The sequence below is a fragment of the Halichoerus grypus genome, chromosome 14 (assembly GCF_964656455.1).
Source record: "Halichoerus grypus chromosome 14, mHalGry1.hap1.1, whole genome shotgun sequence".
NCBI classification, from domain to species: domain Eukaryota; kingdom Metazoa; phylum Chordata; class Mammalia; order Carnivora; family Phocidae; genus Halichoerus; species Halichoerus grypus.
Window position 1 is genome coordinate 90,354,663 of NC_135725.1, and position 15,188 is coordinate 90,369,850.

Here is a 15,188-nt window from a genome sequence, read left to right on the forward strand (position 1 = left end):
GACACTCATTATTACTGTTAAAAAAAGGAAATCTACGAGTCTGGAAATAAAGCCTTAAATAGATTTAGTTTTTATGTTAAGCACTAAGCCTTTTGTCACGGCCGACATCTATCTAGTAAGAAGAACGTAAAATATTGGTAGGAGAATCAAGAACACATAACCAGTTCCAGTAAAAATGACTAACCCTAATTTTGCTTATGGTACTATTCTAACCAATGGCTTGGGTGGCAGTCCATGAGTAATTGCCAAAGCTTACCCTTTTGGAAAAGTGAAGTGTTTTACAATCTGAACTGAATTGTGTGGCCTCAAAATTGAGTTATATTCTCTCCAATCCATTCACTTAAAAAAATGTAAGTTGCACCAATTGTTCCTGTTTTTTCTCAACATTAAATGCATGTTTTTATGATACCCTACCAACGTGACTCCCACCTCTAGGGGTAATGAAACAGTTACCCTTGCTGGCAGAGACAAAAATCAATTTGCAGGGTGCTGTATCAGATGATCCAGGGGTACTGCCATCCTGGGACAAATGCTACTGGATATTTTCACGTCTCTGTGAGGTACAGGCAGTTAATATTAACCACATTTTTTATTTTATAGATAGGAAACAAGTCCAGGAATTAAAACAGATTAAGCAAATAGCCTGGAGTATTTCAGCAAGCCACTGTGAAAACTAAAACCACAAAGTTCTACTTAGGTTTTGACTCACTGCGTAGAAAAATACACTAAATTTAGAGTGCAAAAGGCAGAATACGATTCAGGAGGCCCTGTACCAACAAAACCTTAATTATGGCTGCAACAAGAACGTGGTCTTGAGTGGTTAAAAAGAGCTGTTAGCCATTTTTCTCCTAGCTAAAAGAGAATCTGGGCTTCCCTCAAAGAGAAACCAGATGTTTTAACGGAGGGAAGACTGGACAATGATGGAGTCCAAGAGGGTGGGAATAATGTCACGTTGAACCTTATTTGCTTGGACGAAAGCCACTTGCCGGTCACCGGGATGCACTGAGAATTTACTAAGTACCAACTCTGGACGACGTGACATTCGAGGAAAGCCAAACACTAAAAGTTTCTAAACTCTCAGAGTTCAAATCTAGCTTGCTTGCTTTAAAGTCACCCAGAATTTCAGAAATAATATTCACAAAGGCATTTCATTTAAACCCTTGCAAACATCGTACCTTGAGACATTTGAGTAAAGAAGGCAAAAGAGGTGCTTGAGAGAGTTTGTGCTTCCAAGGCGGCTGCAGCCTGATGACGTGCCCCAGCAGCGACAGCGCGGGCAGCCGAGAGGCGGCTCTGCCCATACAGTCATTCATTTTGTCCAAGAGGTGCTAAACACGTAAAAGAACAGGGGAAAGAGGTCTCAGTAAGGCTGGGGGGAGGGGGGAGGAAATCAAGGGAAACAAGGGAAATTCTCCTGAGAACGTAGCAGATGACACAAACAGAGGCAGCGAGGACGTACGCCAGCTCCTCGAGTCTCCACAGATGGGAAGCAAGGGCCATCCAGGTGAAGAGATCAAACGAAAGAGCTTTAAAAACCACACTGGCACACAAAACACCACTGCATTTGGCCTGAGAGAGGGCAGCCAGCTGGCAAGTCCGGAAAAAGTATCCCACGATACACAGGTGCAGGCCGGGAGGGTGAGGGGCAGACTCCCTCATGGACCCTCTTGTTAAGTAGAAATAAGCCACTTTTTCCAAAAACTGCTGGTCCTGAGCCTGTGGCAGGCTGTTGAAGCTGTGAGAGTAGCAGCTGCTTATTGCTACCATAGCCCAGTCTACATGGTTTGGCCCCAAATATAAATCGGGTAATCTAGAAGTTAAAATTCAGCCCAGAAAAACAACAGAACAAGATATACTGGAAAAGGCACACAACGGCAAGGCCTTCAAATCTTAGTGAAGCCACTAGCATTTAGAAACTCAACACTTAACCAAAGTACGCAACTATAGTGCTTTGTGAGCTATTTACCACCAACAAAAATAAAACACTAAGGAGCCCTCTAAGTGCCTGGTGCTGGGCAACAGGACTCAGCAATTAGCCCCATAGCTGTCTGGACCCATAGATTTTCCCACATTGATTAAGTCCAAAATCCTATTCAAAGCATGGATTTAAAGATGGGCACCTTACAGGTCAAACTGTCACTATACAATGACAGCACTGGAATTATAGGATTTCTTGGAACAGAAAAAGCTTAAAAAAACCTCTGGAATATGTTTTATTTTGTAAACTTTGCAGGACACATGGGTTCCGCAAATTCTTTTTCCATGTGGTTGCAATCTGGGAACAGGATCATCTGCAGCACGGAGAAGATGAAGGAGCACGCTCTGGACACACTGCACGGGGTGTGCACAGAGGCTGCCACACCAGTCGGGGCCAGACTGAACGGCCCAGCACTACGCTCCAGCAGTTACCTTGTCGTGCGGCTCTTGCAAGGTAGTCAGGATGTGCAATACCGGCTGAGAATTGGTTTCCAGGTAATAGTCCACCAAGGTGTTTACGAGCATCGGACCACGGTCTGAACAAAGCAAAGGGAAATAATTATTTCCTTTAATATTCTAAACTTACCTCAAATGGCTGCCGGTCATAAAATCCAGAAAGTATTTCTTTATATGCTCCCCAAGGTTACATGAAGCATTCTATTTCTACCCTTCAATCTATTTAGGTTTAACAATAGGATAATACCAAATTAACCTGCTTAAATATCCATAAAAGCATAAAAATGCTATCTCCTTTTTTTATTGCCTTCTTTGGTTATAAAATTGTAACGATGTCCACTGATAACAACTCAGATGATGTGAAAGAACATAAAATGAAAGTCCTCCTCACTACCAGCCTCTCTCAACCCACTCTTCAGAGACAAGCATCCTTGAGTTTGGTACACGTCCTTTCAAACCTTTTCCTACTTGGATAACCACACATGTGCGCACGCAAACACAAAGCCCCCACACCCATGTACACGCAGCCTGTGTGTGTGTTTTCTTCCACTTAACAGTGTGTTGCAGACACCCTCCCATGTCGGCACCTCTGACCTACTTCAGTCTCCTCACTGACCTGGAGCCCCACTGCTCGGCTCTACACGACTCAGTGAACCAGTCACCTACTGAAGGATACTTGGGTTTTCCCAGTTTTCACTAGACTTCATTCAAGGCTATAATGAAATACAGACTCTTGTCAGTGGGACACTTGGTACATGCTTCTTAATGGGTGATGGATACTCCAAAAAGGCTGAATACTAATTTATTCTCCTGCCAACAGTGCCCATTTCTGTAATCAATATTTGATTTCTGTCAACCTAGCCCCATAGCTGCTTACCTAGTAAGCAAAGAAAGGTACTGTTGAAATTCCTGTTTCTCTGATTAAGGAGAGGTCACGCATTTTTATACCAGAAATCACATATGTGATTTCTGCATGGCATTTGCTTGAAAATACTTGGGTGGGGGGAACAAGGGAGGTGAGATGAAAACAAGAAGGCAGCAACTTTGAAGCTGGGTCGTGGGTTCATTATGTGATTCTTACTTAATAAGTTTGTGTGTCTCTTTGAATATTTCCATAATAAAGCACACAGAGAGTGAATCTGGCAGTTGATGCTCTTTTCTCAGTGGTTTTGGAGACTCTCCTTAGAAGATGAAAACCAACATCAGCAGACTATAGTCACCCACAGGTCAGTCTCTTCTGATGCGCAGATGAGCGAGAATGGGCGCGACCCTGCTTACCAGAGCTGAGGTTCTCTTTAAAGACAGCTGTCACATCATCACGCACACTCAGCACGGGGGAGTCCAGCATGGACAGGAGCTCCCCGATATTCGCTTGCTGGGCCATTATCTTACACGACTGTGCTGCGCCAGGTCCGGGACGTGCACTAGCGAGTCTGCAGGCTCTTCATTGGTGCCACTACCAGACTGAGAAAAAGGAAGACACACAGTGTGACAAAATGGCCCCATTTCTCCCCATAAAAAATTACCTGCAAGAGAAGCCAGTGCATATGTTCAATGCAGTGAAAAGCCTGTCCAGAATTTTGCTGATGAAAGAAGCTAGGGTGTGAGAATAATTCTACATTTGACAATTTGTGAAGAAGAGGTCTATGGAATGCAAGCACCGGAGAGAGACGGAAAACCCTGCTACGAGTCAGAACCATCGCGGCAACTTAATGCCAGGAACAAAGCAAAGTTTTTTATTTTTATTCCTACTTCTGACTCCGCCTTTGGTTTTGGCTAAAACTATGTTTACGTTTTAAATCATCGATCTAAAAAGTAGATGAGGGGTGCCTGGGTGGCTCAGTCATTTAAGCGTCTGCCTTTGGCTCATGTCATGATCCCGGGGTCCTGGGATCGAGCCCCAGTTCGGGCTCCCTGCTCAGCAGGGAGTCTGCTTCTCCTGCCACTCCCCCCTGCTTGTGTCTCGCTCTCTGTCAAATAAATAAATAAAAATCTTTCAAAAAATAAATAAAAAAAAAGTAGACAAACTATTTTCAGAAAAAGAACTAAAAACATGCTGTTTTCCTCTTGACACTCCCATCAATGTCTAGAAGCTGGTCTAGCTTGTTAGGTCACAGGACCATCCGTTCAATACTTCAATACCTCATTTGAAGCAGGGACCAAGTCTTGATATTTCATACAAACTCCTCCCCCCAGACATCTGTCACACTCAAATGCCATTGGTCACAGGCAAGAGGCATGAAGTGGGGGCACAAGGGTAAATCTGCCCCCTTCAAAGACTCCTGATGATGGAGCCGCTGCCTTACCTTTATATACAAAAAAACCAGCTCATTCTCCAGGTGTCACTATCCACATTTACAATTATTTTTCTTTCCACTTGGGTGTCTAAAGGTATATTTTCAAAAACAAGCAAAACTAATGATCATTTAAGAGATAGGAACTGCATATCTTTTACAAACATCAGTGAATACAGTCCTTAGACCAGTATCATGCGGTTGGTTCTTCTGTCCCCATTTTGCGGGGAGAGAAACAGAAATGAAGCCATTTGCCTGGGGTTGCAAAGCTAGCAAGAGGCAGAACCAAAGAACTGAAATTTGTACCCAGATCTGCTCGACTGCATAGCCCTGAGCCCTTCAACGTGACATCAAGCGACCTCGTGGTTTGGATCCTCACAGCAATTCTGTGAGGTAAGCAGATATCCTCTATTACAAATGAGAATATGGAGACTCAGGAAGGATAAGTAACTTTGCCAAGGTCACATGGTAAAGCAGAACTCAGACAGCTCAACTCCCAGGCCCATGGCTGCATCTGTCCTTGGTCGCCATGTTGCTTCCTCCAGCGCTGCTCTGAGTGGCTGGGGTAGCAGCCCTCCTGCCTCAGTGGGCACCCAGACCACCCGGGGTGCCTCTTAGAAACGCAACTTCCTGGGCCGTTCCACCACTGACTTGGGGCTTAGGAACCTGCATTTTAATAAGCACCTAGGGAGGAAATATGATGCTAAAGAAAAAGTCCACTAGAGTTAACTCCTCCTGCAAAAATGCCAAATTTAAGCACCAATGGCCCCAGAAACTGGTGAGTATTATTATCTATGCTCTTGTTTAATTACAACCCAGCAACAGCCACTGATTTGGCTCTCGGTGAATCAGAAGTTCATGAGCCAAAAAAAATAAATAAATCAATTAAAATGTCTACATGCATTTTTGACAGCTAACCACGATGCAGGAAGTTGCTGGCTCACACCTATGAATATAAATCTTACAGGTAAATCACAAAGGGAATCCATTTCAAAGGGCTTACAACTGGTAAGATTTTCTTGTAAAAGAGTTCAGAGCTGAAAATAGAAACAAATTTCACCTTGTGAGTTGGATTAAATTAAATTTACAAGTGAAGAAAATACCAACCTGTCAGGATTTATTGTCCATGGAGAGAATGAAATGAGAGAAAGTATGCGTACACTCGGCACAAATAAATACTCCCTGAGCAGTGCCCATATATTATCAAAAAGAAAACTAGTAAAAATCGTGGGGCCACCACTTTCAAGATGTATCTGGCTAGCCCTCACATTCCTTTCTACTTCAGATAAATCACAAATGATTCTCAGGTTTAAAAGCACTTTTGTCCCTAAGTTTGGTTTTGTTCCAGTAAAACTGCTACCCACCTAGTCTCAATCTAGTGAGACTCTGAGTTTATATTTTGTGTATTCAGGAGACAGTAACATCAGAGATGGTTCCCCAAATCTAGGCAGCCCAGAACACACGACAGGAGTCCAATTCCAAACAAAGATGGCGCCCGTCCAGTCAAGTTGGCCGTAGTCAGGGCTGACCAGCTTGGGCTACTTCGCTTGCTTTTCAGTTTTTAAATGTCATTTTAGGTGTCAAAGTCTGGTTTCTGGAGCCTGCTCCTTCCAGATACTTTATAGAAAACAAAAATAAGGTTTCATTCTAAAACACATTAGTACATTTCTGGCAACAAGCTTTTCTAAAATTTTTCTAAATTTTCTAAAATTCTACTTTTCAACCATATTTTTTTTTTTTAAGATTTTATTTATTCATTTGAGAGAGAGAGAATGAGAGAGAGCACATGAGAGGGGGGAGGGTCAGAGGGAGAAGCAGACTCCCTGCCGAGCAGGAAGTCCGATGCGGGACTCGATCCTGGGACTCCAGGATCATGACCTGAGCCGAAGGCAGTCGCTCAGCCAACTGAGCCACCCAGGCGCCCTCAACCATATTTTTTTAATCCTCCCAAAAAAATATAAATCTTGGGTTTCATGTGAGGTTCCTCATGTAAGTGCCCCAAGTTCAAGGATTCTGACATTCAAAAAGGCCCTCCCAAGAATTTAATCATGAGCTTTTAGAATCATTCCCATGATTGGAATATCTCTTCTTTTAAAACTCATTCAAATACTTCTCAGGGGGCTACATGTAGGGTGCTGAGAGGGAAGAGCGACTTGGCACACACGACGGAGAAGGGATGTGGGAGGAGGACGTGGGCAGGGCTCAGTGGGTGCACCGAGTGGGGAGGGGGCCAGCTCAACCTGAACGTGGTGGGGGCAGTGAGGCACACCCATGTCGACACACCTTCCAGCCTGGGGAAGGTCAGCTGGGAGAAGCCACGTGAGGCGAGCTCCACAGGCGTGGGCACCACCAACGCACAGCTCAGCCGTGAAAGCCTCCCCTCCACTCTGGAAACAACCAAGGACAGGACACAGGGGTCGGGGCGCCTCAGTGGCTCAGGTGGTTAAACGTCTGCCTTCGGCTCAGGTCATGATCTCCAGGTCCTGGGATCCAGCCCCACGTCCGGCTCCCAGCTCAGCAGGGGCTCTGCTTCTCCCTCTCCCTCTGCCTCTGCCTCTCCCCCTGCTTGTGCTCTCTCTGTCTCTCTCTCTCCAATAAATAAATAAATCTTTAAAAAAACAAAACAAAACAAAAAAACACAGGAGTCAGGAGAAGCCGAAAGTCAATACCTAGGTTAGTCCAGCTCTGTACCCTATGTGCCAAAGCAGCATTCCACTCAGGTGAGTGGCATCTTCAGTGGCCGCGTGCCACAGTACAGTGCTACAGCTATTCACATAGGGAGCCACTCCCACCCCAAACCCTGTCACTCTGCCGGTCTTCTGGATCTCAGGAAAACACGACCATCAGTCTAAAGCAAACACTGAGGCAATGTCCTCAACTTCTCCACAGCTCTTACCCTCCCCTCTGATCTGTCAGCAAACCCCCCGGTTTTGCTATCCCCTTTGTTGTGGGCCCAGTCCAAGCCCCATCACCTCCCATCCTGTTCCCCTACGATGCATTGGCCACCAAAACACCACAAAGACTCTGAAATATGGAAATCAGAATCCATCCCTCTCCTGTTTAGAATCATGCAATGGCTTCCCATGGAGGCAATAAGAGCCGAACCCCACGAGTGGCCTAAAGGCTCCACGTGCTTTGGCCAGTTGTGAACCCCCCAGCCTCCGTCTGCTTCCTTTTGCACCATTCTGCCTCATCATTTCGCAGATCTAGTCCCAGTCTCCCAAAAGCCAGGAAAACTGGTTCCTGCTCAAGGCCTCTGCCCTTGCTGCTGCCTCTATCCCTGGAATGCTCTCTCCCAGATCCTTGCATGGCTGACTGTCAGTGAGGTCTCTGCTCAAAATGTCACTATCTCTAAGAGGTCTCTCTTGACCACCCAATGGAAAGCAATAGGGGGATTATTAGTTACCACCTTTGAATAAACCAAGTTGAAACTTTAAAACTGGTCATCAGATTCAATCGAACAGAATACTTAGTATGATCTCAGCATGCATGGAAAATAGGGATTCACCCAAGTTTGACTTTAGTCTCCATATTTGGCCAACATTTGGCTTTGGTCTTTAGAATGTTTGAAACTTAAAACTGTCAGCTGCCTACTTCAGCAGCATTTCTAGCACCCCTCAGTGTGTGTGATCAACTACACGTCATTACCATGATACCTAACCTACATGATGTCTGTAATGTGGACAAGGCATGCGTTTAGAATTATTGTTAAAAATCTGAATATTCATTTTTGAATAAAGGTAAAACACTCTAGCTGTAACATCCAAGTTTTGTGTTTTATAAGTTGAAACTCTTGTCAGTTTAAATACAAATGTATACCAATTAGAAAAATAAAAGCTCTTTAGTTGATCAATGTGACTTTTATGTTCAAAAACAATCAAGAACTTTCAAATGGCTAAATATATTAATTAACAATATGAATATTAAAAGTAGATTAGATAAATAACTTTACAAATAAGAGTAATTACTCTTTGAGCCAAATGTTTATAAAAATTTTAATAAACAGATGGCTAGGGCGCCTGGGTGGCTCAGTTGGTTAAGCGACTGCCTTCGGCTCAGGTCATGATCCTGGAGTCCCAGGATCGAGTCCCGCATCGGGCTCCCTGCTCGGCAGGGAGTCTGCTTCTCCCTCTCACCCTCCCCCCTCTCATGCGCGCTCTCTCTCTCTTTCTCTCAAATAAATAAATAAAATCTTTAAAAAAATAAAAAATAGGGGCGCCTGGGTGGCTCAGTTTGTTAAGCGACTGCCTTCGGCTCAGGTCATGATCCTGGAGTCCCTGGATCGAGTCCCACATCAGGGTCCCTGCTCGGCAGGGAGTCTGCTTCTCCCTCTGACCCTCCCGACCCTCCCCCCTCTCATGCTCTCTCTCTCTCAGTCTTTCTCTCTCAAATAAATAAATAAAATCTTTAAAAAAAATAAATAAATAAAAATAAAATAAAAAAATAAAAAAAATAAACAGATGGCTAACTAGAAAGAAATTATATTTTAATTCTAAATTTTATAGAATCGTCTTGTAGCATTTATTACAAACAAAAATAACTTTTAAAACTGCATTTAAGGGGTGCCTGGGTGGCTCAGTTGGTTAAGCGACTGCCTTCAACTCAGGTCATGATCCCAGGGTCCTGGGATCAAGTCCCGCATCAGGCTTCCTGCTCAGCGGAGAGCCTGCTTCTCCCTCTCCCTCTGCCTCTCTCACCTGCTTATGCTCTTCTGCTCTCTCTCTGCCAAATAAATACATAAAATCTTAAAAAAAAAAACTGCATTTAACTTATAGTCTTAATTAGTAGTCTTTCAAGAAAAAGTCATATTTGGGAATACTTCACATCTCGTGAAGATGAATAAAAAATAAAATGTAAACCTGTCACCTCAATTTTATGACATGAAAAAGTCAAAAATCACAGTCAACGACAACATCCATGATAAATCATCTTCGAGTCAAACATAAAGAATATAAAGAGTATAAAGAAAACAATGTTAGTGAAAAACTGAAATCCCCTAACACATTTTACAGTCACTAATCAAATTTCAAAACAGACCTTACAAAAATACTTTAGGAAGACAATGTCTTGTAGTTTTGTGTCTATGAAGGTTAAAAATGTAAACAAAAAGCCTGTCAAAATGATGGCTACAGGTCGCCAGCAATTATTAGTAGCTAAAGACAAAAGATCTGTGAGGCTTGCCCAACCTATGAATCCCAGATACAGCTTCCTTCTAGAAAACAATCTCCCAGAAACGTCCCTAAAATTACATTCCGCTTTGTCCATAAAGGTTAGTGATGGCACTGCCTAAGGCAGCCGGAGACGAGCGTCTATTCAGCATCACACATGTGACACAGTGACCACAGGAGCAATCTGGCTGCTAGTCCTAACAAAGTCATTTTTCTACATTAAAACTCCAAACTTGGGACGCCTGGGTGGCTCAGTCAGTTAAGCGTCTGCCTTCGGCTCAGTCATGATCCCAGTGTCCTGGGATCGAGTCCCACATCGGGCTCCTTGCTCAGCGGGGAGTCTGCTTCTCCCTCTGCCTGCCGCTCCTCCTGCTTGTGCTTGCTCGCTCTCTCTGTCTCTGACAAATAAATAAATTAATTAAAATCTTTAAAAAAAAAACAAAAAGCAAAAAAAAAACTCCAAACTTTACAACCTAGCTACTAAAATGTCATACAATTGCAATACTGAAAAATGTGGAATAAAATTTGAAATTTACGACGTGTGTTATTCAGCTTGGGCCTCAATGATGCGAACACGACCACCTGACGCTGGATTCAAATTCACATTCTGCAGACTTCTAAAGAAGGGACAGTGTGAACTACACACAAAAATGTTGAATAGGAAAAGTCACACTCAGAAAGCTCCCCCTACTTGTGAGAGAATGCTGCTTCTGCCTTCCTGTTAGATAATTTACAGGCCGTACCAAGTTTCTGTGACCAGACATCCATCTTGAAGGTAAAAATCCCTACTTTATTTCACAATTCCTACGAGGTAAGGTGAGGCAGGCAGTGATATAGTAACTGGCAACCAGTGAGCCATTACAGGACCCCATGAGCTAAACACACACAGACAGCAAACCAGACAGCTTCCCTATCTTCCCCACACCTTCCCACAGACACACGATGCTGCTGTGTTGGGCACTCTTACCAGTCAACTCAAAATTACAGCTCAGTGATAAGTCACATCACTAAGGCCAAGTTCATATCCACAAAAGTGCCAAAGCCTCAATATTTATGAAGGATATATTCTGGGACCTTGAGAATCCTCCAATTCCTAGAAACTGTCACAGCATATAGTTCACCCCAAAACACTAATTAAGACAATGAATAAATAAAGCCAAGTTAAGATGTAAATGCTAATTCCTTAGCTCAGGGGTTCTCAGCCCAGGACGTACATTAGAATTACCTTCATAAAATCCTGAAGCCCAGGCCCCACTCCAGAACAAGTTAAGGGGTGGGGCCGAGAGAGCACATTTGGTTTTTTTTACAGATGCAAGTGGATTTCCACAGCCGGGGTTGAGAGCCCCGGCACTAGTCAAATGACTCGCTCCAACACAAAGTCTTCGATTTCATTTAGTGGCGAAAACCAAACCTCGCTGCTAAACAGAACTGATCTGAGTCACAGGTCCACCACGTGCAGCTATACAACCTTAGGAAATTCAGCTAATATCTCAGAGCCCCATTCCTCATCTGTAAAATGGGGCTACATCAAAAGTGTGGCTGTGAAAAAGCAAACGAGTAACACATATAAAGAAGGCACTGAACACAGTGTCTCGCACTGAATAAGCAATTAATAATCATGGGTAATTTGACACAATTACTTCACGCCACAGAAGGACCAGTTCCTAGTAAGTAGCTAAAACCAGACTGTTAAATCCTCACTGCAAACAAACACCTACACACCTACACACCTGTACGGGTGAACGACTCCCTTCTGTCCCCCCAACCACCGGACTGAGTTCATACCTTACCTGTTCTGGGGACAATTGGTACTTCGGTTTCCAGTGCTGTCAACCTGGTGTCTTTCATGGTCACTGAAGGGAAAAAACACATATAGTGTACACAATAATCTTACAATGAAGTGAAATCCCAGATGCACCCAGGGGGAGTTTAGGGTTCACCTGGTTCGACCTCCTTCCTGCCCCAGCCCTGACAGGTGGCCAGCTAGTTTCCACAGGAATGAACACTTACAACAGTGGGCGCACGTGCCTCTCCCTGTCTACATTTCTGAACAGCTGGTTGCTGGAAAATTCTTTATATTGTGCTGAACTTGTAATCTCTGCCTTTTGTTAGCTGTCTGTTTACTGAAGCTATAAACAAATGGGCAGGATGGGCTCTCGAGTCCTAGAGTTCCGAGGTACAATCCCAGCTCTGCCACAGATTAGCTGGGCCACTTCTGGCAGCTTCTCTCAGGTGCCTAACGTCTGACCTTATTACTTCATCTGGAAAGTGAGAAGAATGGTGGCCTCTACCTCAGAAGGCTGTGTGGGGTTACACAAGACGATGCACCTGGAGACCCGGCGCAGCCCGGGGCACAGTCATCACTCAAGAAGCCCTGGGACACACGCCCCGAGAGCAGGAACGGTGCCGGGTGCAAAGCACTTAGTGGGCCTACAACTGGTCGCCAACGGCCCATACTCCCCCTCCCTCCCTATAGCCCTGCCCCTCTCGCCTCCCCACTCCCAAGCTAAGCATTCACCCCTAAAATCTCAGCTTAAACATTTGCCCCATCACGCCTTGGTGGTTCAGTTAGTTGAGCAACCGATTCCTGGTTTCAGCTCAGGTCGTGATCTCAGGGTCATGAGATCGAGCCCCACGTCAGGCTCCATGCTCAGCAAGGAGTCCTCTTGAGATTCTCTCTCCCTCTGCTCCTCTTCACACTTGCACATGAGCGGGCACTAGCACTCTCTCACACTCTCTCAAATAAATAAATCTTAAAAAAAAAAAATTTGCCCCATCAGAGAAGCCTTCACTTCCCTCCACTCCCGTGCCCAGACTAGGTCAGGTCCCCTGTTATATTTGCTTAGCAGCCTCTATTTCTTTGTGTCACTTACCACAACCCAATTAAATAAGCGTAATTAGTTACTGAACACGTCTCCCTCCCTAGAACAGAAGCTACACCCAGGCAGAGATATTAGCTCAGTCAGTACCCATAGCTCTAGCAACCACCACCGTGTCCGGTACTTGCTGACAATGTGGAAGCCATTACAACAGTTCTTAAATAAACATATGAAACTGAATCTTGCCTTCAAAACAGTGTGACCTTAATCTGATCCTTCCACAGGACAAGCATAAAATATTTGTGGACAGCTATCATTTCTCTACCTTCTTCCCCTCTTTACCATACTTTCTGTCTAAATGATCTCATATTAAATAACCGTATTAAATAGGAGTCTCTACAAATACATTCCAATCTGCCTTTAAAATGTGGGCCATTCAAACTATATTTAGGTATCGTCTGGTCATGAGATGGGAAGTTCCGCAAGGACAGGGACCATCTGTTTGGTCCCCCAGTGGACACCCCGGGCCTACTGCAGCATCTGGCACTCAAGAGGCAAATATACTCCGTGCAGGCCAGCAAAGGTTTCACCAACTTCTTTGGTCGCCGTTCCAGGGTGGGATGCAGAGTATGGAAGCTGAGCCTCTCACGCTGCGTCTGTCTAGTGAGTTAGCACGGGAAAGCTTGCCAACAAGCCCTTCACTATACTATGATGCTCAAAGTCGAACTCGTGGATGGAGCAACTCTCTGACAATTAAAATCTCGTGCCCCACATGACCGGGTAATTATATCTCCTTGTGAAGCACATTCTAGGCATTAAACACCAATGGTCCTCAGTGGCATATTCCAAGTGTGTGTCCACTGCTAGGAGGCGGGCTGGCCTCTCAGAAAGGCCAGCCAAATCGTTCAGATGGGGAATGCCTGCCTGGCCACAGTCAATCAAGAAAAGAACTGGAATTAAAACACAGAGGCCTCTAATATTCACAACCTTAACATCAGCTGTCAGTCCAGTGAGTCATACAGACTTCCTGTTATGATTAATCCTAGTTGGATCTTTTACCTGAAAAGGAATATCCAAGGCAAGGGTAAAGTTGGGATATATATAAGATGAGCTCTTGTAGCCACCCAGCCAAGATCACTATCCTAGACAAAGGGACTGGCACAGGAAATCAGAATTTTTTTTGTCCAATGCTCAACATTAAGACTTAAGTTCTTTATCGCTAGGCCAAAAAAATGGTTAATGGTAATAAGTTGTCATCAATCTAATGCTGGCTTGTCAAAGGCTACTTGCCATTATTTATATTTTTAATTATTTACTTATTTATTTATATTTAAATCCTACCCTATGGAGTACTACTAGCTAAAATCATTCCGGTCAGTCAAGTGAGATGTGACCTGTGAACTTCTGAAAGGAAGTGAGGAATGAAGAAGACCCCCCTCAAAGATGTGTACCCCAAAAGGGTGTGGATGGAAGCACCTGTCAGAGCATAACGGGGTCAATCCACATTGTTAACTTCAAGAGCCAAATTAAAGAAGAAACATGCCCCCCAGATCTAGATTTTTCCTCTTTCATATCTGACCCAAAAGCTGTGTTCTCACCTAAAAGCAACACTGTGATGGCACTTCCTACAAGCAGTCTTTTGGGAAAAAGTAAATAAATAAATAAATAAAGGGTAGGTTTGAGGAAGAAGAGGCTCTGTGCTGTTAGTATTTTGAGATTAAAGAGAAAGAGCACAGGTCAATTTGTTTTCATAGTTCACCTTAATTTCATTCTCAAGGTGTTTCAGATAGGTAGATGGCTTATATACCTAGGATTATCCATGAACTCCAGCTTAACAGCCATGGACTGCTGTCATTGGCTGGACCCATACACGTTTTCACATTTCTCTGCCCTAGGCGAGATGCGTTACAAGCCGTGAGAGTGCTAAGAGCTACCCATCCCTTTATGAAGTGCTAGTGGCAGGCACCGAAAATGCCTTTAGAAAGTATTTTATCTGAAAATATCAGCTGAACATTCAGACTTCTGGAAGGCCAGTACTGTGTGTGGCCTTCTATCCTACGACTCCTGGGAAATGCAAACCACATCGCCTGAGATGACTTCATGCACACCTGTCTACGACGTACACCTGCAGGCAGATACCCTTCGCCCTAACCTGCTGTCTCTACTCAGGTTTTTCATATAAAAATTCAAAGACAATTCAGATACGGGTTCAGTCACAGACGGACGATTTCAGTATCAAGTACAGTACAGGTAGAACAGAACCATTACACCATTACGTTAACAACAAAGATAATAGTAATAATCATACACTAAGACACTACTGTGTTCAGCTCTGGCTCAGTAACGGTCCAGGTGATTTCTTAGGACAATATTCTATCAAGCGAACAAAGCTACCTTTAACACAAAAGCATCCAAAAAGGATAAGATACTAGCTCCAATTCCCTCTTCCCACGGACATACAGAAGGAGAAGGGG

At 44.1% G+C, this 15,188-nt stretch overlaps 1 protein-coding gene across 7 annotated transcripts in view; it reads right to left on the reverse strand.

Annotated features, from left to right (window-relative positions):
- Nucleotides 1-15,188, reverse strand: part of TSC1 (TSC complex subunit 1) — a 49,938-nt gene that overhangs the window by 28,995 nt on the left and 5,755 nt on the right. For 5 of the 7 annotated variants that reach the window (XM_036107806.2, XM_036107834.2, XM_036107815.2 and 2 more), the window contains exons 2-5: nt 11,686-11,748; nt 3,712-3,897; nt 2,410-2,513; nt 1,176-1,328 (exon numbers count right to left, since the gene is read on the reverse strand). In XM_036107806.2, coding sequence (XP_035963699.1) covers nt 1,176-1,328; nt 2,410-2,513; nt 3,712-3,817 — 363 coding nt within the window. In that variant the 5' untranslated portion in view covers nt 3,818-3,897; nt 11,686-11,748. Of the gene's footprint in view, nt 1-1,175; nt 1,329-2,409; nt 2,514-3,711; nt 3,898-5,033; nt 5,114-11,685; nt 11,749-15,188 lie in introns of all 7 variants that reach the window. The other 2 variants (XM_078061976.1, XM_036107824.2) reach the window with 1 other exon arrangement.